Consider the following 25,458-nt stretch of genomic DNA (forward strand, 5'->3'; position numbering starts at 1 on the left):
CAGCAATGATTATTATCATTTTTAGTAACATATATTGAAAGCTTAATATGGTCCAGGTATCAAACCTCCCAAAACTTCACTCTCTTCATATGTAAAACAGGGATTAGAAAGATTTATTTCAGAAGCTATGGGCAGGATTATGTAAGATCATAGAAGAAAAATACTTATTAGCATAGTATTTGTCTTAGTTAGCAAATTACTCCAAAATTTAATGGCTGCAAACAGCCAATATTTATTATCCCACAGTTTCTGTGGGTTAGGAGTCCAGGGGCAGCTTAGCTGGGTACCTCTGGTTCAGGTCTTTCTGGAGGCTGCAGTTAAGCTGTCAGTCAGGGGTATGCGTTCATCTGAAGGCTCAACTGGTAGGTTGTTTGGACGTGGAGAGAAGCCTTTCTTCCAAGCTCACAGACATGATTGCTGGCAAACTTCAGTTCCTCACCACATGGGCCTCTCCATAGAGCTGCTTCACAACATGGCAGCTGCTTTTCCCCCACAACAAGCCGTCCAAGAGAGAGAGAAAAGAGTGCCAAATTGGAAGCCATGGTCTTTTTATAAGCTAATCTGGAAGAGACTTCCCATCACTTTTGTAGAATTCTTAACATTAGAAAGGAATTGCTAGATGTGGCTCATGCCCAAGGGAAGGGATCAGACAGGGGCATGCATCCCAGGAGGGCAGGGATCATTGAGAACCATCTTAGGGGCTCCCTACCACAGTGCCTATCATATACTAAAGGTTAAATGAATGGTAACTATTTGGTTATTATATCACAATTTGAAATAAGGAAATTCAGAGATTTTTGAAACTTATATCTCCAATGACTTCCTGCAGCCATATGTTGGAGAAATTTATATAATTTGTGTCTGCCTCAACTCCCAGCATGGACTGTCTTGATCTCTTTCCCAGATAAGTGCCTCAGGCATAACCACCCACTCCTGGAACTACTTCCTATTACCCGTCTAGGTTCTGGGCATACCCTATTGCTTGCAACACTCAATTCAGCATCCCCTAAGGGAAGACTCAGGAATGATTATCTGCAGTTCTACTCACTCCAGAATAAATGATTCCAAATATTCTCAGAAGCTTCTAGATTAATGGCCCCCAAACCTATCATATCAGAACAGTCTTCACAATTTTTGCCTAAATCCACATATTACCTCTACTGTTCTTTTTAATTTAATGATTTCATTTAAATTGACTGACTTTACATACTTAAATTTATTTTTAGAAATGTGTTAGCACTACAGTAAATGAAAATCATCCTTGCCATGAATAAAAAACACTGCTAAATAAAGATCATGTGGACAAAATCAGAGAGGGAGATAAATCATAAGAGACAAACTGAGGGTTGCTGGAGGGGAAAGGGATGGAGGGATGGGGTTACTGGGTGATGGGCATTAAGGAAGGCACTTGATGTAATGAGTATTGGGTATTATATAAGACTGATGAATCACGGACCTCTACCTCTGAAACTAATATTATATGTTAATTAGTTGAATTTAAATTTTTAAAAAGCTTATAAAAAACAAAACAAAAAAAATAATTATGTGAAAAAACAATGCTATTAAAATTGATGATACAGTTGACTGCCACAACTTTTCTCTATCTTTATTTGAAAGTAATGTTGCAAAATCTAAAGGAGTACAAAGAAAATATTTAGAACCAAAAGGTGACTTTATCTCTGATACCATCAAAAGTAAAAGAGGCAAATAAATTCTTCACTAGGTTTCAAGATAAACATCAGAAAAAATCAGTGAGAAGTTTCTTTACATCATTAAGATGATCACATTCATAGTCAGTTTTAACCTATATGACCAAAACATTCATGCCAACAGATAAACATACGATGTATTTTTTTTATTAAAAGCCATAATTTTGGTAATAATGTTCTGCCTCCACTAGTAAGTTGGGTGAGCTAGGGCAAGTTACTAATGATTTTACTGTTTCAGTTGCCTCATCACTCAATTTCCTCAGGAGAACTAAAATGACTTGTGAGAAATAGAAAGCACAATACCATCATGACATTATTTATTAGCTTATACCATCCCAGTATCTGTCCCCATCTTGCTGAACTACTTCTACTCCCATTCCCTAGCCATCTCTCTTTTGTCATTAATCTGCTTAAAAGCAATTAACATTGCTTTGATGCCTTTTGAAATATTGCAGAGAAACGAGAGAAATCAGAGAATGCTTCCTGAGTAACCTCTATGGTGGTAGAGTTTCATAACTATTTTACTAAAGGATAAAGTGAAATCTTCAACCTACATTTCCAGTGTTGCTTACTAAAATACCATATTTATTATTCTGACTCTATAGGAAACTTGTGAATCCATCCTCAGCTGTGCACTGGAAGAAGTAAAGCAATTTCATGGACCACAGAAGCCAGACCCCAAGATCTTTGGGTTCTGTCTACCTTCTGAGACACTACCTCCCTCCTCAAGAGCTGCAGTTCCAGAAGTTGGATTGGTCATCGATGGGAAGACATTGAATGCCATTTTCCAGGGAAAACTGGAGATGAAATTTTTGGAGTTGACGCAGTACTGCCGGTCTGTCCTATGCTGCCGTTCCACCCCGCTCCAGAAGAGTATGATAGTCAAGTTGGTGCGAGACAAGTTGAACGTCATGACCCTTTCCATAGGTACCTATCACGTGGAGATGTGGGTGCAGCCTGTGAGGCCGATCTGGCAAGAGGCCTGGACCAGAGTTGGAAGGTCATGTGTCAAAGTCAAGATACCCAGGCTGAGGATCACTGTCTTAGACTGAGAGAGTTCAGAGTGACAGCCAAGACTGGCAGCTGGGAGATGAAGCAGAGGCTCAGCAGAGTGGAGAGTGAATCAAAGTTCTCAGGATGAGCAGATCACTAAGGAAAACTTATGACTTGAATGGAGGTTGAAGTCAGAAGCAGCCTCAAATTCAGAACATTCACATAACTCAGTAATATACACTCAGGCCAATTCAGTTCTGGGATACAGCCCATTCCCCTTTTGATACTTAACAGCTGGCCTAATAACATAAACGTCACGTGTTTGTGGATTTGATATTCTGCTGAGTGTTGATGGCTTATGGGGAGATTGTAGAAGTTGAGTCTATCCCATATGTCCATTCCAAAATACAAGGCCCAGCACAAAGCAAACACTCAACGAATGCAGACCTGTTGGTTGATGAAGAAATTCCTCATAGGACCCTAAACTTTAAACGTGATTAAGGCAGAGAAATCAAAACTGTACCTATATCAAACCTTCCAGGGACAAGCAAACCTGGTTTCCAAGAATCTTCACAATCTGGTCTCTACTAACCCTCTAGCCACATCCTTCACCACAGCTACTGTCTGTTCCCCAACATCTGGCACTCCATGCTCTAACCAGATGGAACTGATTGCCATTCTCCATAAGCCTTGTCCTATCTTTCTTACTCCTGAGCCTTTGCATTTGCCAAGCTATTTCTTCTGTAAAATACCCCTTATTCCAACCCCATCTAACCTTCCTTGTCTCTGGGAACTCCTGCAGCACACAGCCCTCACAGCTGCAGAGCACTGATACGCTTTCTGCAATAGCCTGCTCAGGAGACCAGGAGTTCCTTGAATAGTGGGAACCATATCAGTCTTATCATTTTGTCTGTGCTCTGCACATACCAAGCACATAGTAAACATTACATTCATTTATGGATATTCCTACAGATGGTTCCAGGTTCTATCCTTCCTACACAGACATAGAAAGAGAGTTTCCTTCCTGGCATTTCAAATTAAGAAGCCTACTTGCACATTGTTTTTTCTCCCAGTCTTCAGGTGAAAGCAATTCAAACCAAAAAAAAAAGGGGGGGGGCATGGGCAAAAAGACAGGGAGCAAAGCTTTAGCAACTGCATCCTGATTTTATTCCCCAAATTGTCCTCTTCAGAACTTTAAACACACACAAGACAATAGCCCTGGACTGACATTCTGAGGTAAGAAATTGGCCCCACTGCCACAGAAGCAGAAAAAACCCAGCAGGGTGAGTTATGGCATGATTCCATACCTCTACTTCCACTGGTTTGCTAACAGAAGAAGTTAAAGAGTAGATTTGTTCTCCATGGGGAAGAAGAAAATAAATAATGATCATTAAAAGAATAATGGTTACTTACATTCATAAAGTTTTAAAGATTAATTTCCTTGCCAAATAACAAAGGAAAGAAAATTCTCTCCCCAATTCCATATTCTCCATGTTATCTAATACATATTTAAATGCATTCTATTATGAGAACCTACTAGAAAAAGAGGTGGGGCCAGGAGGAGAATGAAGGCAATGCGGGCCGCAATCCATGGCCGCCAGGCTGAATCCAGACCACTACATGCTTTTGCAGGGATATGAGAATGACTTTTATGTTTTTTACTGTGAAATGTGTACAAGACTATTCACCTTTCAGCAAGAAGAGTTGTTCAGTTTTGCTTTTTGGCCCACAGAATCTAAAATATTTACTATCTGGCCCCTTATAGAAAAAGTTTGCTAATCTCTAGTCTGAAAGATAAAGCTTTGGGAAAAGCCAGGTTTGTAAGGAAAGCCTCACTGGGTGTGTAAAATGGTTACTACCTAGCTATATATAGGTATTAAAATTTATAATTAAATAGAATTTCACCAACCACATTTCGATAGTCACATGGGGCTCGTAGTCTCCATATTAGACAGTAAAGATAGACGATATTTCCATCATCACTGAAAAATTATATGATAGTGCTGGAGGCTGTTTGTGTATTTTTGTGCCCTAACCTCCAATTTCCTGAAATAAACACCTTAGCTCGTTAAATGGGAACACAGTGTGATTAAATGTTCCTCAACTAAAAAAAAATCAGTCAATCCCATTTTCCTATATTCAGAAACAAAACCGAACACCATCCCTGTCCTTGGACACCATTGCCAATCTGATGATTTAGCTGTCCAGACCTTCCAATGGTCTTAATACGGTAAATATTTTAGCTTCTACTGAGTTAGGAAAGGTAGCAAAGATCTTCGTGCCAATGCTCCTGGGCCCCTTCCCTAGCTTGGTTTACTCTTGCAGAATCTCTATGTTGCTCAGATTCTCCATTTGCTCATTAGTGAAGTCCACTGTAACATTTGTGAAGGCCTTTTATTGTAAACTGCAAAGCCATGCCCCAGCCTCACTCACCACTTTATTCCCAATACCTAATATTGTGCCTAGACAAAAGGTACAATAAACATTTGTCAAATAATAGAGCTTCTTGTCAAAGAAGAAAAGGCTATGGTGAGTGCTGTGAAGTGTGTAAACCTGGCGATTCACAGACCTGCACCTCTGGGGCTAATAATACATTATATGTTAACAAAAAAAAATTTTTTTATTAAAAAAAAAAAGAAGAAGAAGAAAAGACCTCTCTCAGGCCAAATACTGTAGCAATGACTTTTCTTATAGGACTATTCAGAGCAATGTTAAATGTATTCAATTATGTACACGTGGGGAGACTTTAGAGCCATTCGTGTAACTCCCTTTTCATTGTCATGCAGCAGTTAGACCAGGAATAAAGACACCTCTCTCCTTTCAGGTGATGGAGCAAATGACGTAAGCATGATTCAAGCTGCTGATATTGGAATTGGGATATCTGGACAGGAAGGCATGCAGGTACTGTTCCCCTCAATTATTCTCATTTCTTCCCTCTTTGACCCTTTTTGGAGAGTTATGGAATCCCCCCCCCCCCGCAGTGTTGGAGGATCTTCTCCCCAAGAGCTTTGCAGAATTATCATCTGAGACGCACAGGGCTTCCATGCCTATACATAACCTCCATCACTATATCCTTTGCTGCCCAGTCCTTCTGATACAGAAGAAATTTGAAGGATGCTTAGCCTTTTTTTTGGGGGGGGTTGCAAAAAAGGTGGTTTTATTAAGGCATGGGGAAAGGACCCACGGACAGAAAGAGCTGCACCAAGGTCATGGAGAGTGGCCCGTTATTATACTTTCAAGTTGGGAGGGAGTTACGGATAGCATAAGTCCCTAGGGAATTTTGGAAGTAAGGTTTCCAGGACCTTGAGGGGGCTTAGCTTTACCAGCAATACCTGTATTCTAAAGCCTCCCTGAATGGGAGGGCTAAGCTTTCTACTGACTCCATTCTTTCTCTCTGTAACTTCTATCCACATCCAAGAATGCGGTGCCCTCCATGAGCAGTGACAGATATAAAGACATTTGAAAACATTTTTCAATTGCCATTTTAGTCTTGATGGCTAGATTGACCTATAAATTGTAAGGTACACTTACTAAGTCAAAATTCAGCTTGGGACAAGCATACTAGCTTGAGCTACTAACATTTCCCACTAAAACAGACCCCACTTTGTGGTTTTGAACCATTAACAACTATATTCCCACCGCTAGTACAGACAGGAGGCATTGTCTAAATTTGTTGGTGAGGATGAAAGAACACAGTTACCTTTTGAGTTTCTTCCATAAGCCAGCACTGTACTAGGTGCTTGCACTAAACCTTGGATTTATTATTTCAATTGATTTGAAAAATCACATCCCCGTGTGTTAGGAATTATTATTCCCTTTTTTTTTTCCTAGATGAAACCAATGCTGGGAAAGGTTAAACAGCCTGGCCGAGACTTATACCAGAGTCCATAACCAAGCACTTCTAAAGCTCATACTTTTTTTTTAATTAACATATAATATATTATTTGTTTTAGGGGTTCAGGTCTGTGATTCATCAGTTTTACACAATTCACAGCACTCACCATAGCACATACCCTCCCCAATGTCCATCACCCAGCCACCCCATCCCTTCCTCCACCTCCCTCCCCTCCAGCAATCCTCAGTTTGTTTCCTGAGATTAAGTCTCTTATGGTTTGTCTCCCTCTCTGGTTTCATGTTGTTTCGTTTTTCCCTCCCTTCCCCTACTATCCTCTGTCTTATTTCTCAAATTCCTCAAATCAGTGAGATCATAGGATAATTGTCATTCTCTGATTGACTTATTTTGATTAGGATAATACCGTCTAGTTCCATCCATGTCATTGCAAATGCAAGATTTCAGGGGGGTTAATGGCTGCATAGTATTCCATTATATGTATATGAACCACATCTTCTTTATCCATCTGTTGATGGACATCTAGACTCTTTCCATAGTTTCAAACCTCATACTTTTAAGAGAACCATGAACTATGTCCTCTTCTGAATAATCCCAAGGGCAGAAAACATAGTTCAGCTCCACGTAAAGGAAGAGCTCTCCCGCCATCATCTCCACGTGAAGGTGGAGCCAGTGTTCTTCCGCAGATGGCAACCAGGGCGTTGAGAGGTGGGAGGCTTTTCTGCATGGACGCCACTACTTTCTGGTTAGCCGTCGCATCTCTAGCATGGTGCCAACACATTTTAGGCCCCAGTTAATGTTTATCAGAGAAATGGAAGGAGGTGAAAGGCCAGACTAGACCACTAATTCTTTCCAAGCTGCCTTTCTTGGGGTCTAGTGACGTTTGGATTTTTCGGAAGAAAGGATGGGGGATATCCAATCCCAAAGAGCCACCGTAGGTGCCACTTAATGACAAAGGGTCTTTTTGGCCCTACCAGGTACGGACCTAGAACAAAGCAGAGCACTCAAGGGGGACTCTTTGGTTCACTGGTGGCCATGGATAGAAGCTGATGTCTCTGTTCTGCCCTCTCAGGCTGTTATGGCCAGCGACTTTGCCATATCCCGCTTCAGACACCTCAAGAAGCTGCTGCTTGTGCACGGCCACTGGTGTTACTCGCGCCTGGCCAGGATGGTGGTGTACTACTTTTACAAGAACGTGGTGAGTAGCCCTATGGGAACCTCTTGTGCAGGCCTTGGTAGGCACTTCCAGGGGACCCGTTCCTACCACAGTGGCAAGACAAACAACCTCGGCATAAGGGAGGAAGACAGGCCAGCCTAGATTTTGAATCCTGAAACCTTCCTCCTAGCTCTATAAACTTGAGCAATACAACTCGCTTCTCCGGGTCTCAGTTTCTTCTTTTGTGACATTATTGTAAGCAGTAGCAACACTGTATGGAAAGCATCTGGTACAAAGAAGACAGCGTGAGTGGTTACAAGCATGGACTTTTGAGTCAAACATATTTGTTTCAAGTCTAGGCTCTTTTATTTGGTAATGGCCTTATACCTTCTTTTTACCATCTGTAAAATGGGAATGATAATAGTAACTTTCTCCTATATTTGTTAGAAGGATTAAAGGAGAGCTTGTTTATAAAGTGATTAGCACATAGTAATCACCCTATAGAGTCAGCCATCATTTTTATTATTGCTATTGCCATTGCTCTTAGATGGGCTCCATAAATGAGATTTACTTTCTGACTACGAGAAAAAAGGACTCGACTCGAAGAATAATTAGCCTGACATGTATCTTAAATTTTCTCCCCAGACAGACCCACCCCAATGCAAGCACTATACATACCACGCCTTGGGAGAGTACAGGTTTAAGACTGGAGGTGAAGACTGGCTTCACCTGATACATAGTATCATTTCAGCTTCCCCAGCCTTCCCAGCAGGGAATTCACTGAGGTCAGGACATTAAATGTTTCATGGCAAAAATGTTTGGATTGGGGAGATCATCTGGGTTTTAGTCTTGCGTGACTCTAGCATAGTGTGTGAACTTGGAAGTTACTTAACCTCTCTGAGCCTTGGTTTCCTCATCAATAATACGGAGACACTAAGACTCCCTCTGTCCCTAGAAGTATTATCAATAGACTTTAGTGTCAGAGCTCAGGAAAGCATGTAACGCTATACAATCATAGGAAGGTAACATTGTTTCTCCTAAAAAATACGTCCATTTCTGTCTTGTTGATAAGAGCCCAAAGCAGGCACACCCTAACTGAGGCATTAAAACTTTCAGAGGCTCTTATTTGAAAAGCCCTTGATTAACAATGGGTATTGGAAAAAGCCAGAACGTTGCTGTACTAAGGGAGGGAACCAGGGGTCTGAATTTTCATTACCTAGTTCAAGGACCTTTGAATAATCCCCAAGAGTCTCCAAATAGAATCCAATTCCTGTTTGCATAAGGAAAAAGGGAGGATTAAGAGTTGAGTGACGAATAGAGTGATGTCAGAGAAACACGTTAGCCAAGTAGCAGCTGCAAAATTGCATTTTGTCCCCTTGTTCCATTCTCCCAGTCCTGATTTAGGCACTGTGACAGTTGCCCTCCCTCAAGAGTGAGCATTTTTGTGCAAAGTTCAATGTATACGTAAATAAACAGCATGACAAAAAATAATGTAAATTCGATAAACTGCATGGTAATATTCAGCCAGTCTATGCAAACAAGTCACTCTATTTAACTTGAAACTCACTCTGGGCATGAAAGACTGTTTACTTAGAATTCAAAATGCCCCTTTAATTTTTTTTTTCTTGCCTCCAAAGGAGCTGTTCTTTGAATAAGCACAACCTCTTCTCCGCATTAAATTTGTGAAATAGAAAAGGAAATGTTTCCAGCCAGCCATGCTTTCAAAGCTTAAATGGTATTTATTTCCAGCCTGATGCCGTGCTCGAAATTGTGATACTGATGCCGCATTATCTCCCCATTGCAATTAGAGGGTGGAGAACTATGACTTCCACATCCGAAACCAATTTCAGAGGGGATTAAAATGCTGCCTGCTCTGAAATTTGAACAATGAATTAATTACTGCAATGTAGCTTCTTGGGAGGAAAACGCAGGCCCCTTCTCAGTGATGCCATCACCAGGTTCTGGGCGCCCCCTCCATAGGGCAGAGATTCCAGCAGATGGAAGTGGAAGCAAGCAAGGTCCTAACAGGGCCTGCGGAGGAAGAAAACTGTTAAACTCCAGGATATTGTTGGGACAATGGAACAACGACTGATTTCATTTATTCAAATCATTATTGAACATTTCCTGAGCCTGACAGTCTAAATCGGGGCTCAGTGAGCTTGTTCTACAAAGGGCCAGGTAAGAAATATTTAAGCTTTGCAGACTGCCTAGTCCATGTTACCTACTCCCCATCTGACCGACTCAACTCTGCTGCGGCAACATGAAAGCCAAGTGTAGACAACATGCAAATGAATCGATGTGGCTGTGTCCCAACAAAACCTGATTTATGGCCGGTTTTGGCCTGTAGGAAGTGGTTTATCATCTCCTCGGCTCCATAAATCTTGCTTCTCAAAATGTGGTTTCTGGACCAGAAGCATTAGCATCACCTAGATGCTAGTTAGAAATGTAGATCCTTAGAACTGTGTCCCGGGACTACTGTCTCAGAATGTCACTTTTAGTAAGATCCCCAGCTAATTTGTATGTACCTCTAAGATTAAGAATTACTATTATAGGAAAAGAAGTGTTACTATGCTAAAAGAAAAGAAAAAATACTTTACAATATTTTCTTACACACATCTCCCTCGAAGAAGGTCAGGGTGCTAAGCACATAACACCAGGAGATTCTTGACCTAATCAGTAAGAAAGAAGTAACATTTAAGCTAGGACCAAAAAGAAGAGCTAGAACTATGAATTTGCCAGTTTCCTTGCCAAGAAGAAGAGGCTTGACAACCTGAGTCTTCATAGAAAATATTTTAGGCAGTTTATAATTTTATATCATATACTGTATCTAATTCCAAAAAAAGAGATGAAAGTGACTTATAGTAAAAACAGAGGGAATAGAGAAGCAAGAAGGGAAATTTATAAGAGTATAGAGCAGAATTACAGAAAGGAAAGAAATGAGTTGTACTAGGAACTTGGGTTAAGATGCTAAATATTAAATGTCTGGTTAAAACAAGCATACCAGTTCTCCAGGAGGAACACTCTCCCTTTGCATCAATTTATCAAGCAAACCTTTAGAAGGTCACACAAAAACCTTCAAGAAACTGTCTTCTGTGGCATTTTTGTTGGAAATAAAAATTAACCTCCATCTGGTAACTTTTTCTAACAACCCATGATAAATCAGTATTAAATTATAATCCGGTAGGAATGGTTCTATGGAAAAATGAGCCAATGATATCCAAGCAGTGTTCTCTCCCTTTGACTAAGGATTGAAACCCTTCGATACTGCCCATGTGTGACGTGTAAGGCAAGGAGCTCAGTAAATGCTAGTTTTCCAACACCCAGGTCCCCAGAGTGCTCCACGCCACTCTTGATTGCTGTAGTGTCCTTGGTACTTAGCACAGCTGGTTAATGTTTGGCATAGCATCACTAGCACTAACATCCACCAACATCTATAGGGAACCAACCACATACCAGGTGCTGTCCTGGTATGTACGTTTACATATGTATGTAACTCTGAGAGCTACGTGTAATATTGGGGTTAAGACCAAAAATATGTGCAAGAACCAGACTGAGTTCAAATCCCAGCCCCAATCTGCTACTTAACAGCAATGTGGCTTTGAGTAACTTACTTCAGCTCTGTGTCTCAGTCTTTTCACCAGTAAAAGGGGGATACTACCTAACTCGCAGGGTTATTATGTGCATAAATGAGTTAATATGTGTGAGGTACCCAGAAAATCTTCCATCAGTTCTGTGGGGGTAGGGACAGTTATTGTCCTTCTATGGATGTGGTAGCTGAAAGCCAGAGGGGATACCCAGATCACACAGCTAAGTACATCACAGAATCAGGATTGGACCTAGTTCTACTATACTCCACAATCCCCAGACTGAATGTCCTCTCCGCCATGGCATTCAGTGTCTCCCAGAGGTCCAAGCACCTTGTTCTCCAGCAGTTGCCAAATTCTTTGTGTGCTTTCTGCTGTCCAAGCATCTCTAGCACCGTGTCTCCACATAAATTGTCCAAGAAACATCATGTGATATCACACTTGACCAGAGAGCTTCAGACAACCTCCAACACCAGCCAGTCACTGCTCCTTTAGCTTAGACTATGGCTGGAGCTTGGGTGAAAACTGGGTCAAGCATCATAGAATCTACCAGATAAGCTTGTACAACTTAAAAGCTGCAATTTGGAGAGGAAAGATTGAGGCTTGGAGTCAGAAAGACCAGATCTACATTGCAAATATCAGACGATGGCCTACAGCTGGCAAACTTGCCGCCTTGCTCTTTTGGCCCCCATGGCGGGAACTGCCAATCACAGCATTCTGTGTTCAGTACTTTCCCCCACTTGTAGCACTTTAGGATGGATCCACCTGGCCTCTCATGGTGTAGGATAAATGACTGCTAGTCACTAAATAACATTAGTGCTGGAGACTGAGCTGTAGTCTCAGATCTTGAATTGGTTTAACAAGAGCATCCACTTCCCCCATCATGTTTATGAGGATGGACTCTAGAGCCAGAACATCTGAGCTTGAACTCCAGTCTGTTACTTAATAGCTGTCTACTGCCAAAGCCAGGACTCTGAGGCTCAGTTTCTTCAACTGTAAAGTGAGAGTAGTGATGACTGACTGCCCCATGGGGCTGTTAGGGGGCTATGGGTCAGAACAGAGTTTAGCAAATAGTAAGTGCTTTGGGTGTTTGTGTTGCTATTAGTAGCCTCTCATCTGAAGATGGTCTCACTTCCAGCTCTGGCATCCTAGGCTTCTACAACTTCAAGTCACAGTTCTAGCCCCAGGTGGCCAAGGCTATTTGGTACAGTCACTTAGCCTATCTGAGCTGTTCAGTCTACCTATGTGTAAGGGAGATAAGAGTTACTGTCTTGCCCATCTTGCTGGGGAGGAAGAAGCAAGACAAGGTTCTCAAAGGGGAAAAAAAAAGAGAGAGAGAGGTCAAAGCCTCATACAGCTGCTGAATGCTAATACCAAGGGGACTTCAGTATTTCAAGTTCCTCTTAAGCCGACCATGTCAAGTGCACAAGTGGTTGTTGTTGATCTCAAAACTCTAAGTCTGCCCATAGTATATTTCAAACCTACCGGCAGCACAACAAACAGATTGAGCCTTCTCACTCCTTTTGACAGAAAGATTCAAGGTCCAGGATATCTCAGGGCACCAGAATCTCTTTCAGAGCCAAGAAACATCCCACAGGTCACCTGAGCAGAAAAGCCAAAGGATAGAGCTCCTTAGCTAGACTCTCTCCGTTAGCATTATTACTGTATAATCCAATAGGAGATTAAGAAAGTTTGGGGGTAGTCAAAGAGAAAGAGCTTTGAAAACTCAGATACTGGTTGTGTGACTTTCTAGCTCTGAACTTGGACAAGAGGTAAGTGAGTATCTGAAAACCTCAGATTCCTTGTCAGTCGAGTAGGGCTAATAACATTATCATCAAGATATAACATTAATATAATATGTACTTTTTTTAAATGATTTTTTATAGATTTTTTATTTATTTATTTGATAGACAGAGAGAGATCACAAGTAGGCAGAGAGGCAGGCAGAGAGAGAGGGGGAAGTAGGCTCCCTGCTGAGCAGAGAGCCCGACGTGGGGCTCGATCCCAGGACCCTGAGATCATGACCCGAGCTGAAGGCAGAGGCTTAAACCACTGAGCCACCCAGGCGCCCCTATGTACTATTTCTTAAGAGAAATATATGATTTTATTTTAAGACAGACATATTCCAATTTTCTTTTTTATATGATAACAAATACCCAGCAATCATATATGCTTTCATGAAGATATTTCTCTACCATTCTGTTCCAAAATACATGATATTTTATTTATTTTTTAATTTAAATTCAATTAGCCAATATATAGTACATCATCAGTTTCTTTTTTGTTGTTGTTGTTGTTTTTTAATTTATTTTCAGCATAACAGTATTCATTCTTTTTGCACCACACCCAGTGCTCTATGCAATCCATGCCCTCTAAAATACCCACCACCTGGTACCCCAACCTCCCACCCCCCTGCCACTTCAAACCCCTCAGATTATTTTTCAGAGTCCATAGTCTCTCATGGTTCACCTCCCCTTCCAATTTCCCCCAACTCCCTTCTCCTCTCTAACTCCCCATGTCCTCCATGCTATTTGTTATGCTCCACAAATAAATGAAACCATATGATAATTGACTCTCTCTGCTTGACTTACTTCACTCAGCATAATCTCTTCCAGTCCCGTCCATGTTGATACAAAAGTTGGGTATTCATCCTTTCTGATGGAGGCATAATATGTACTATTTTTATTAGCAATAAGCTTTCAAGAGTCTTGGGACAAATTAGGTCTATGGCACACCTAATGTACTATATACTAAAATAGTATAATATATATCAACCCATCTGGTATGAATAGAAGCTTCAGTAATGATCATTGGTGTTATGAGAATTAACATGTCCATGTTATTAAAATTCTAGAGAACCTCTTCAAAACAACCCTGGCCCAACAGTTAGAACATGAACATTCTAGTTTGTACACAAACCTGCTGAATGATTTCTTGTAATACATTTCACCTTTCTGTACCTCAGTCACACAGAGCTGAGAATCTCTAGTCCTAACTCTGGGAGCAGCAGTTTACGTGACCATCTTGGTCAGGTTACCAAAGCATATCACAGTGTGGTAGGCAATACTAGTGACCCAGCTCATTTCAGGGTGAGGTGCTTTTGAGTGGGAAACAGCTTTAGAAAGCATACAGAAGCAGGGAGAAGATTTCTTACTCACCCTTCTGAGTGGCATGACCATTAGGAAAATAATGTAAGGAAAACCTCATGAAATTCTCTTCCCACCAGTCTTCCTGCCCATGGTCCAGTCTTTCTATGATTCCCTCCCCAGGAGCAACCCCTTCTTTTTCCACATTACTACTCATAATAACTACCTTATCCCATGCCAGGTCTAGGTACGACTGTTCCTGTGTGAAAGAGGGCAAGGTGACGTTCAGAAACGTTAAGCAATTTGCTCCAGGTGACACAGCTCATAAGTGACAGACCTGGAACTTCCAAGCCAACCTTTTCTGCCTCCACAGCCTGTGCTATTAACCAGCACAGTGTGCTTAACCTTAATGAGTCGGTGTAGTTCCCTTCAGGTCCTAACTCACAGTCATAGTTGTTGTAGTGGCAGCTGCTACTCTAAGGATTAGTTACCACTGACCCTTACACAACTCTGTGTGTCACAAATGAGAAAACAGAAGCTCCGAGTCAGCGTGGTGACGTGCCAGAGGCTCCTAGGCAGCCGTGGGTGACCACGGCCCACGGGTCCTCACTCACAAAGCCACACTCTCCGCCTGCAGTGCTACGTCAACCTGCTCTTCTGGTACCAGTTTTTCTGTGGTTTCTCTGGCTCCACCATGATCGATTACTGGCAGATGATATTCTTCAACCTCTTCTTCACGTCCTTGCCTCCTCTTGTCTTCGGAGTCCTCGATAAAGACATCTCTGCAGAAACACTCCTGGCGTTGCCCGAGCTGTACAAGAGAGGCCAAAACTCTGAGGTAAGATGGAGAGGCCCCAGCTCCTCCCTGCTGGTGTCAGGGAGCGAGCACTTACCTGGGGTCAGGTGCCCTTGCACTTCCGTCACCACTCTGCCTCTGTCCTCCCGTGTGACCCACTCCCCGTTCCTGGCCTGTTCCTCATTTGCTGTGGAGGGTGATAGATCAGACCAGTGGGTTTCTAGGAAACCATACTGATGGTTTCCTAGAAGGCAGAAAGAGGTCACACTGACACCCTGAATGGTGGGGAGAAATCAGACCACAGGCCCTCCAGGTGGTCCAATTTGCACAGACACAGCCCAGAGACTGGATGGAAATGACACACAGGGAAACTGCCTTGAAGGAAGCGTCCTGGGAAGAGGGGCATTACATGCATGAGAATACCTCTGGGCCCGGGAGAAAGGTGTTTGAGAGCTAGTAATATTTTGTGGACAGCTAACGAAGAACTAAGCCCGGTCCTAATGCAAAAATGATCGGAGAGCAACACAGCCACCCTAGCACGTCAGGCGAGAGAGAGACAGTGATGGCACACATACACCCAGAGCTCCTCTGATTCTTCCCCTCCCGCTGATGTGCTAGATGTATAATGTATTCCTTGGGTATCTAACACTAAGAGAAGTTAATACACCAAAAACAAACGGAGAACAGCTTCATTTTTCTAGGGAAGGCAGGAGGAAGGAAGCACAAAATGAGAACACGTGTCTCTGAAGCCACTGAGCCCTGTCTGTTGGGAACCAGTGATCCTGGACTGGGACGGAGAGCTCCCTTTCAGATGTTATGTAGAAATCTTAGAATCTCTAAACTTACCAAGTGTGTATTAACACTAGTGATGTGCTAATGAATGGTAGCTATTAATACCTGAGCACTTCCTGGGGACTAAAGCACAATTGCATTTAGATTTCTCAAAACCCAAGGAGATAGTTGATGTTGTTTTTACCCTTTTTGTGGAAGCAGCAGCCATTATCCAAGCAGTTTAGTGACTTTCACAAGGTCATAAAGTTAGTGGCACAGCTAGGACTTGAACTAAGGTCTGTCACCCCCAGGTCTATACTCTGATGTTTCCATCCTATTGCCTCTAAGAACACTGTAAATACCATATTGTCGGTCCAGGTAGCACAAGAAAGTTGCTTACAAAGAATGGAGTCTCACTTTGGTGGTAGTTGATGTGTTTTTTCCTGGCAGTGCTACAACCCGATGACTTTCTGGATTTCCATAGTGGATGCATTCTACCAGAGCCTTGTCTGTTTCTTCATTCCTTACCTGGTAAGTTCTGTAGTCCCATTCTAACCACAGAAATCACAGAGTGGAACTGGTCCTGTTAATATGAAACAATGCAGCACAGAGGCCCCATCTGCAGACTACATCCAACGCAGTATTTGAAAACCAGACTGCTTTACCAAAACATCTCAATTTTTGCTAGCTTTTGAGAAAATGGAAGCTACCATTACACTGGGTCATTTTTCCCTCATGGCAAAAATCCAGAATTGACTCACAGCCCTGGTAGAAAGGGTATGTGTTCTCCAGTTTGCCATAGTCCCTACCACTCCCTTTTGTCTTATACCTAGCCTCCTACACTCCTTTACCATTTCTTACTTGAACACTGAAGGTATTTGAATTTATAATCCTTGATTTATATTTAGATTCGTGATTCCAGGGTCAGGGCAGCATGCATTCAGGCAATAAGTTCTGATAATAACAAATGCTACATCATCTGAAGTAAAAGCAAGAGATACCAGCCCCATCTCAGTAAGGTTCCCAGTTTAAAGAGTGGGAATTTAGATAGTCAAGCATAGCTCTATTTCTCCTGGATAGGGTACCAGAAGGTAGGGTAAGGTAGGGTAAGTGCATTCTTTTGTAGTTAGTGACAAGATGGGTCAAGGAGACAGTCATTTTGTGCTTCATTTGAATTTCCTATTTGTGCTTCCTATCGAATTTCCTTTCCTTCTCTGGGACTCTGCTTGCCTTTCTTGGTTATTTTTTGCCCCTACTATGTGCTCAGCACACCTACCTTCTAGGCCTATTTGAACTTTTCACCCTGAAGTTTTCACCTTTGCCTGGCGTGCCTTTCCTCTCTTTTCAAGAGATAAACTTCTCTTATTATGGTCTCAACTAATTATCTTCTCTTCTGTACCCCCAGGGTATTCTGTATACCTTGTACCATTATATCATTTATCCCCTTAATTGTACCACATTTTCCCTGCCTAGTAGACTATAACCTCCTTGAAGGTAGACACAGAAGTATCTTAAGCATTTGTCATTGTGCCTGCTGGTTCAGTCATTCCACAATGTTCTGGAATAACCATCGTGGATTCTGCCACAAATGTGTTTCCAAAGAATTTAGCCATAATAACTCACTCCTCATCTTGTCTGTTCCTTGGGTCAGTTCCCCACGGACGGCAGCTGCATATCTTCTCTTCATTCCTTCCCCTCCCACAACACCCACCTTGAATCCCAGGGCACATCTAACAGTGCTTGCTTTTTCCTTCTCTGCAGACCTATAAGGATTCTGATATTGATGTCTTTACCTTTGGGACACCCATCAATACCATCTCCCTCACCACAATTCTCTTGTACCAGGCAATGGAAATGAAGACTTGGGTAAGCACCTCAAGTGCTTATATTTGAGTTGTTTTACTCTGTATCATTGATCCACTCAAGAAGTCAAGCAGAGAAAGAATTATCATACAGTTTCCCTCATATGTGGAGCATAAGGGCCTTAGGGGAAGGGAGAGAAAACTGAATGGGAAGAAATCAGACAAGGAGACAAACCTGGACTCTGGGAGACAAACTGGGGGTTACAGAAGGGAGCAGGAGTGAGGTAACTGGGTGATAGGTATTAAGGAGGGCATGTGCAGTGATGAGCACTGGGTGTTATACACAACTGATGAACTGTTGAGCACTACATCAAAAACTACTGATGTACTATATGCTGGCTAATTGAACATAATAATAAAAAAGTAATTCCTGAACTCCTACCTGTGTCCCACTTCTACAGGGATGAGCCAGGTATAAAAGATAAAGTGTCTAGCCTCAACTTGCTTATCATCTATCCAGGATTATGAAAATTAGGCCTATAAAACTATGAGACAATTCATTGCAAAGATTAGGTATTTGGGGTTAAAAGCTTTTAGGGTATTTTGGAGATGAGGAAAACAGTAGCCTAACTGGACTTAAGGCTGTGTTAGGGAAGCATATGCTCTCCATTTAATTTCAGGGTAAAAGATTAGAAGGCTACCTTCATGTGAGCACACCTCAAGCATGTCCAAATATCACATCTCAGTATCTAGAAAGGTAATGCCAGATTTTTCATTAAATTCTTATAGCCAGTGATAATTATGAAAACAAAGAGCTTAAAATCATATAGCAGGTACCTATTTATATAATTTTTAATGTATCATCTTATCTAACATCCCAGAGCACTCTGTACGTTTGGGGGCTAGTGGTTAATCTTATACAGTGCTGTAATTATTCCTCAACAAGTTTAAGGTATAATCACTTGATATACATTTATTGTAAAGTAATGGATGTTAATTAAATTAGATCAACCTGTACCACGTGAGAGCTAGTAGGAGCCACCCAAGGAAACTTCCAGATCACAGACACCCTCTGTTCTAATTCATACCAAAGACAAACAGAACAAAGTGATAAAACCAAAAAGTTATAGTCAAACTTAAGCACAGGATAAATTTCTTTAAGAAGCACCAGCAATAGAAGAGGCTGAAAAACAGTGAGGCAGAGGAGGGAGAGGTACTGTCCTGGCTCAAACTGAAGGCTTTCCAGAATCCAGGACAAGAAACTGACTGTGGCAGTGGGGAGTCTGGTTCCTATGGGGTAAGGAAGATTGGAGCCCTGTTCACTGCTAGGTTCAAGGTCTTGGCTAGAGTAGCCCACTCAAGAAAGTAAGCTAAAGAAAAGTTGACAGGGCATGCTATTTGGAATTCCAGTTTTATCAGAAGCCATGAGGAAGGGAGGTAAGCGTCAAAGATGATTTTAATACTGGGAACTGAACCAAGCTGAGGAAACATAGAACTCTTCAAAATGAGCAATTTTGTCACTGAAATTAAGGATGCATTTTGTGGGATCTACTCTAGATCGGACTCTGACAAATAGTAAACTACCAGATTGAAGATATGATTGGGAAATCATCTGGAATGCCACCAAATACGATAAAGTAATTCAAAGGAATAATGGCTAGAATAAATGGCTCCAGCATCCACATGAGTGGTCATAGAAGAAGAAGAAAAAAATGGTAGAGAAGCAGTATTTGAAAAGATAATAACAGAAAATTTAAATAAATCTGAACATATCATTTGGATATATCATAGTGAAACTGTATAGCATACAAGAGACAATCTTAAAGTCCACCAGAGGCTATGGACAGCTTACTTGAAAAGGAATAGCCGTTAAACTGACAAACAATAGAAGCTAGAAAACAATGGAATAATTATCTTCAAAGACCTGAGGGGAAATAACAAACAGTTACACATCACTTAGAACCAGGGCAAAATCAATGACATTTTCAGATAAACAGACATTGTAATGTTTGCTACTCCCAGACCCTCAGCAAAAGAAGAAACATACTTCTGTAAGAACATAAAAGCCAAACTGTAAGAAACAACAACAAGGTAAGAAAGGATTGTTCAATAGGCAATTTATGCTAAAATCTTCATCATTAATAAAAGAATAGAAATATGTATTTAACTATCAATTTTTCCATAAAAGTCCATATTTATTTAGTGTTTCTCAAAACTTAAGGTCTCTTAATGCTTGAAAATGTATCTTCAAAACTTAAGATTTAGCTATAAAGAAATAGAAAGAACTAAGAGGGAAATGGGAAACTAACAATTCTGCATGGTATAGGAAAGATAAAAAGTTAAGAGCAAAGAAAAATGATAGCCCCCCCCAAGAAAAACATAAAATAAGATGTTCAGAATAAATCCAAATGTATCAGTACTCATAATAAATGTTAAATGTTAATGGATTTAATTCGCCTATTAAAAGCAAAAATTATCAAACTGGATTTTTTTGTCCAGCAGACATAAGGACAAATAGACAAATTCACAATTGTAGTGTGAGATTTATATACAATCCTATCAGAAACAGATCAAATAGAAAGAATATAAAAGCCTGAAATTATCACATTTGATCTAATGTAGTTGGTAAATATGCATCTTTTCAAAAACACACAGACCATGTACCAAAAACTAAAGGACCAAATTCTAAATTCTTACAGGAATTTGAAAGAATCATAATCATCTTTTCTGACAATGCATTTACATTAAAAACAAACAATAAAAAGATAGTCAAACAAACCTAACATGCCTGGAAGTTTCAAAATGTACTTCTAAATAACCCATGAGGTCAAGAGTAAATCATGATGGAAACTATTGCTGAATGACTATAAAAATACCACATATGCAAACTTGTGGGATGAAGCTAATACTTTTATTATTAAAAAAACAAGAATTCAATTCAGGGAACTTAAGAGAAAGGATCAATAAAACCAAAATTGAGTTCTTCCAAACCCTAATAAAAACTAATCTCTGTTACTCAGCCTTAAAAAAAGAATGAAATCCTGCCATTTGCAGCAACAGGGATAGGATCTAGGGAGTATATGCTAAGCGAAGTCAGTCAGTTCGAGAAAGACAAATACCACACTTGTGCGGAATTTAAGAAACAAAACGAACAAGCAAAAGAAAAGGCAAACAAAGAAACAGACTCTTAACTATAGGGAACAAACTGATAGTTACCAGAGGGGAAGTGGTTGAGGGATGGGTTAAATAGCTGATGGGAATTAAGGAGAGCACTTGTGATGGGCACTGGGGGTCGTCTGGACTTGTTGCATCACTGTATCACACACCTGAAACTAATATTGTACTGTATGCTAACTGAAATTTTAACTCAAAAAACTAATCTCTGGCAAACCTGATCCAAGAGAAGACACCAAAAGACCACAAAAATATGAGAATGACTGGTAATTATAGAAAAAAATTTTAGGTATGTTTTGAAAACTTAAAACAAGTTGGTAATTTCTTTACATGGAAAATTTACCAGAACATAACCAAGGTCATTTAGCAAACCTGATTAAATCAGTCACCATTAAAGAAGTTGGCTAAAATAATCCTGATACCAAAATAGGCACAGAAAGTTCAAGGAGAGAAAAAAAATTTTTTTTAAGATTTTTATTTATTTATTTGATAGACAGAGAGAGATCACAAGTAGGCAGAGAGGCAGGCAGAGAGAGAGGGGGAAGCAGGCTCCCTGCTGAGCGGAGAGCCCGATGTGGGGCTTGATCCCAGGACCCTGAGATCATGACCCAAGCTGAAGGCAGAGGCTTAAACCACTGAGTCACCCAGGCACCCCTCAAGGAGAGAAAATTATAGACCCATCTGACTAAATGAACAGAGATATAAAAATTCTAAATAAATTATTGACAAATTAACTCAGAAGTATGTGAAAGCTGAGAAAACCCAACCAAGGAACTTTCATATCCTGGTAGTAGACCACAAACTATAAGCTAATGCCACCACTCTAGAGAGCAGTTTGAAAAGAGCTGGAGGTTGGGGCGCCTGGGTGGTTCAGTGGGTTAAAGCATCTGCCTTCAGCTCAGGTCATGATGGGGGGGTGGGGGGGAGGGATATGGAGCCTTGTTTCAGGCTCTCTACTCTGCTGGAAGCCTGCTTCCTCCTCTCTCTGCCTGCTTGTGATCTCTGTCCGTCAAATAAATAAATAAAATCTTTAAAAAAAAAAATAGCTAGAGGAGCTTAAGTACTCACCTGCTAGGATACAATTCTACTTTTAAGTATGAGGCACCCTGGAAATACTCTTACATGTGTATATACAGAGATGTCTTCAAGAATGCTTATTATAGTATTGTTCCTAATAGCAGGAGGAAAAAAAAAAGGAAAAAGCCTAAATGTTCATCAATAGGAAAATAAATTGTGGCATATTCATATAATAGAACAGTTAAAATAAATAACCAAAGCCAGATCCATCAACAAAGATGGCATTCCAAAACATTAGGTCTAGTGAAAAAAGTTAAAGACACATTCATAAACATGTATGTATAAAATATGCATAAGAATGATGAACCACTGAATTTACATTCAAAACTGAAGAGACAACATTTGCAAGGGAATCATGGATACTTTAATTGTATATGTTAAATTTCTTTAATGAAAACTGGAGGAAATATGACATAGTTAAAATTGATAAAGCTGGATGTTGGGTATATGAGGTATACTATCTGCTTGAAATATTTTACAATTTAATTACATTTAAATAAAAGAAAACTAGCTCAAGACATTTTCCAAGAGGAATTCTACTATCTACCACCCTCTTAACCACCAGATTTTTTCTTAGCCCTTCAAAAGGCCCTGAAAAGTACAATCAGGCCTCGACTGTGTATCACATGGGTGATGAACTAAAGATTCTGTACCTTGATTCCTCAGCCCACCTTCTCACAGCACTGCATGCATCTGCTTTCAAAGAGGGGACCTTTTCCTTTCACTCCCCATTCAACAGTATTAACCCACCCAAAGCATTTCTAGACCAGCTAAACCAGTAGTTACTTCTAATTTCTGGTGCTCTTGGAAAAGGAGTCGGTTACTAAAAATCATTATGAGAACGTGTATTTCCCTTTTGAAAGTACTCGAAGCCAGACAACTCTCGTTCTTGGATAGAAATTTAACATGAATTTTAGTCTGTCAGTTTTCACTGACGTGACATTCAACTACAATAATGACTTGTCTGCTTTAAAAGAAGATAGAATTAAAATATGCAGTAGCAATAAGATTTAAGTCAGGAAAGAGGTAAACGGAGGTAAACGGAGTTAGAGTGCTCTAAAGCCCTTGTATGATTCAGGAGTAGGGAAAAGTAGTTACATACTTTAGACTATGGTAAGTTAAGATTGCTTATTATCATTTATTGAGTAATCAATGAAAGAACAGAAATGGAGTACACAGCTTTCAAAACAGTAAAGGGAGAAAATGAAATTGTACAAAATAATCAAGTTTAAAAGAAGATAAGAATGGGTAAAAGAACACAAAAATAGTACAAAATAAGATTGGACAACAGGACACACCATTGCTTTGAACATGAATAAACTGCCAGCCACATGTGAAAAAAATGGATTCCTCACACCAAACAGGATTTTATTTATCTAACATTTGAAAAACAGAGTATATAGGCAGTGAAACTACAAAGAATGGCTTGTAAGTATCACCAAATTCAAGGGTGAGACAGAATCTTTAGGGGTTCTTTGAGTAAGTATGTTCAAATTCTGGGTGATAGCAATATCACCCAGATATTGGTGATATTTGCTTCTAATACTCCATTAAACTGCATGGGTTTTTTTTTTTTAATTTTTTATGTGTTGCATTCCCCCTCAAAAAAGTTTAAAACAAAGTTTGTGCCATGATTTCACTGCCCCCTGATCTAAGCTATAGTTTCAACAGTGTTTACTTTTCCTTTCCTTCCACAGACCATTATCCATGGGCTTGTTCTCATAGGCAGCTTCCTGATGTATTTTGTGGTATCCCTTGTTTACAATGCCACCTGCGTCATCTGCAACAGTCCCACCAATCCCTACTGGGTGATGGAAGGCCAGCTCTCAGACCCCACTTTCTACCTCGTCTGTTTCCTCACACCGGTCATGGCCCTTCTCCCAAGGTTTGAGCACATTGATTGTTTTCTTCCTAGAACCACAAATGTCCCCCCCTCCTTAATAAGCTATTTTCCTAAGCCAAGAGTCAGGAGTTGGACTCCTGCTGGGAACCTTGAGACTGTTGTTTCAAAAACAGGATATTAGATCAAAGAGAATAATGAATTAGAAGGCAAATAAGAGGGACTCTGATCCCAGGTCAGCCACAGAGTAGCAAAGTCACCAACTGGCATGGCCTCAGTTGTGACACCTATAAAATGATAATTCCTGCCCTACTGCCTTACAAATTTTGTTGTGTATAAGGGATCGTTTTGAAAAGTTCCATGGTTCTTTACTAGCCCAGAAGTCTCATAACTCTAATAACTATAGGGACAGGCACACAACTGCAGCAAACCAGGTATAGTACAAACATGGGGAGAAAGACCTTCTCAGCTTCTCCCTATCATTGTCACCACAAAAGATCAAGTCTCAACATTCCAGAGCTTTACTTCTTTCAGAAATTCAAATTTTGCATGAAATAGCCCACTTTTTAAAATAATTCAAATTTATTACATATTTAAAAATGTGTATTAGCCAATAAAGCCTTCCAGCCCAAAGACTATTTCTAACATTTCTGGCCTAAACCTGCATTTTACTTTTCCAGAAAAATAGCAACAACAATGCCTTGCATTTCCTTGAAGCTCATTCTTGCCGCACACTATCTAACACTTTGTTTTGCTTTTGCCATCAACTAGATGTTAGGCAGAGCTATAGTTCTAGTACCACTTGCTCATAGGACAGCTAAGTCCCAGGAAGGACCCTAATGTTTCTGTAAGTCCACCAAAAACCACAGTGGGAACGAACTGGATTCTCCCAATTTTGTGGCCAGTGTTCTGTTCCGCAGCCCATACTCGAGTTAGAACAGTCAGTGAACTTGAACATGTTCACATCACCTGGGTGTGTCTCTGTCACTGCCTGTAGTCATTTGTTATAAATCGTCTATCTCTGACCATTAATTTCTGGACAGAAGGTATACTCCTTATCCTTATATTACCAATACTTAGCACAGCTCCTGTTACATAGGCTTCATTCTGAGACAAATGAGCAATCCAGGTTAGAAAAGAAAGGGGAATTAAAGAGGACCCTTTTTCTTAAGAAACCTGCAATCCAACAGATAATTCCAATAGAACTGTGACCATAATACAGGGAAGTGACAAGTTTTGAAAAAGGGCCTTGAGTGAAGAACGGGAAGCAATTAAGAACAAGTACAAGCCTCAGAGGATGTATTGCCCACCCCACCCCACCCCTTCTTCCGCCCAGCCCCTTGGGAAAGACCATTAAGAATGTGGGCTCATGGAAAGGGGCATCAAAATGTGGGTTAAGTACTTTTGTTCACACTTTTGGGTTAAACACAATTATGATCCCCACAAGCCAAGGACTGAGCCCCCCTGTTCCATATCATATTTAGGGTATGGAAAGAAAGTCATCAGCCTATATTCTTTGTCTTACCCTTGGGTGGGAAACACCTAGAGCCAAAACCAATCAGGTTGCTGAGGATATTTGACAAGTATCAAGACTGTTGACAACTGTTTTTGAAAAGACAA

The 25,458-nt window shown here is 40.6% G+C and overlaps 1 protein-coding gene and 1 long non-coding RNA gene across 4 annotated transcripts in view; one reads left to right on the forward strand and one right to left on the reverse strand.

Moving 5' to 3' along the window:
* The window catches only part of ATP10B (ATPase phospholipid transporting 10B (putative)), a 269,423-nt gene that overhangs the window by 238,534 nt on the left and 5,431 nt on the right, over positions 1-25,458 (forward strand). For all 3 annotated transcript variants that reach the window (XM_044230157.1, XM_044230166.1, XM_044230175.1), the window contains 7 exons: positions 2,315-2,636; positions 5,527-5,603; positions 7,625-7,750; positions 15,016-15,216; positions 16,396-16,476; positions 17,707-17,811; positions 23,696-23,883. In XM_044230157.1, coding sequence (XP_044086092.1) covers positions 2,315-2,636; positions 5,527-5,603; positions 7,625-7,750; positions 15,016-15,216; positions 16,396-16,476; positions 17,707-17,811; positions 23,696-23,883 — 1,100 coding nt within the window. The remainder of the gene's footprint in view (positions 1-2,314; positions 2,637-5,526; positions 5,604-7,624; positions 7,751-15,015; positions 15,217-16,395; positions 16,477-17,706; positions 17,812-23,695; positions 23,884-25,458) is intronic.
* Positions 15,108-25,458, reverse strand: part of LOC122893278 — an 83,013-nt gene continuing 72,662 nt past the window's right edge. The window contains exon 4 of the long non-coding RNA XR_006381606.1: positions 15,108-15,189. This is a non-coding gene — a long non-coding RNA (uncharacterized LOC122893278). The remainder of the gene's footprint in view (positions 15,190-25,458) is intronic.

Source organism: Neovison vison, chromosome 1, assembly GCF_020171115.1.
Source record: "Neovison vison isolate M4711 chromosome 1, ASM_NN_V1, whole genome shotgun sequence".
Classification (NCBI taxonomy): domain Eukaryota; kingdom Metazoa; phylum Chordata; class Mammalia; order Carnivora; family Mustelidae; genus Neogale; species Neogale vison.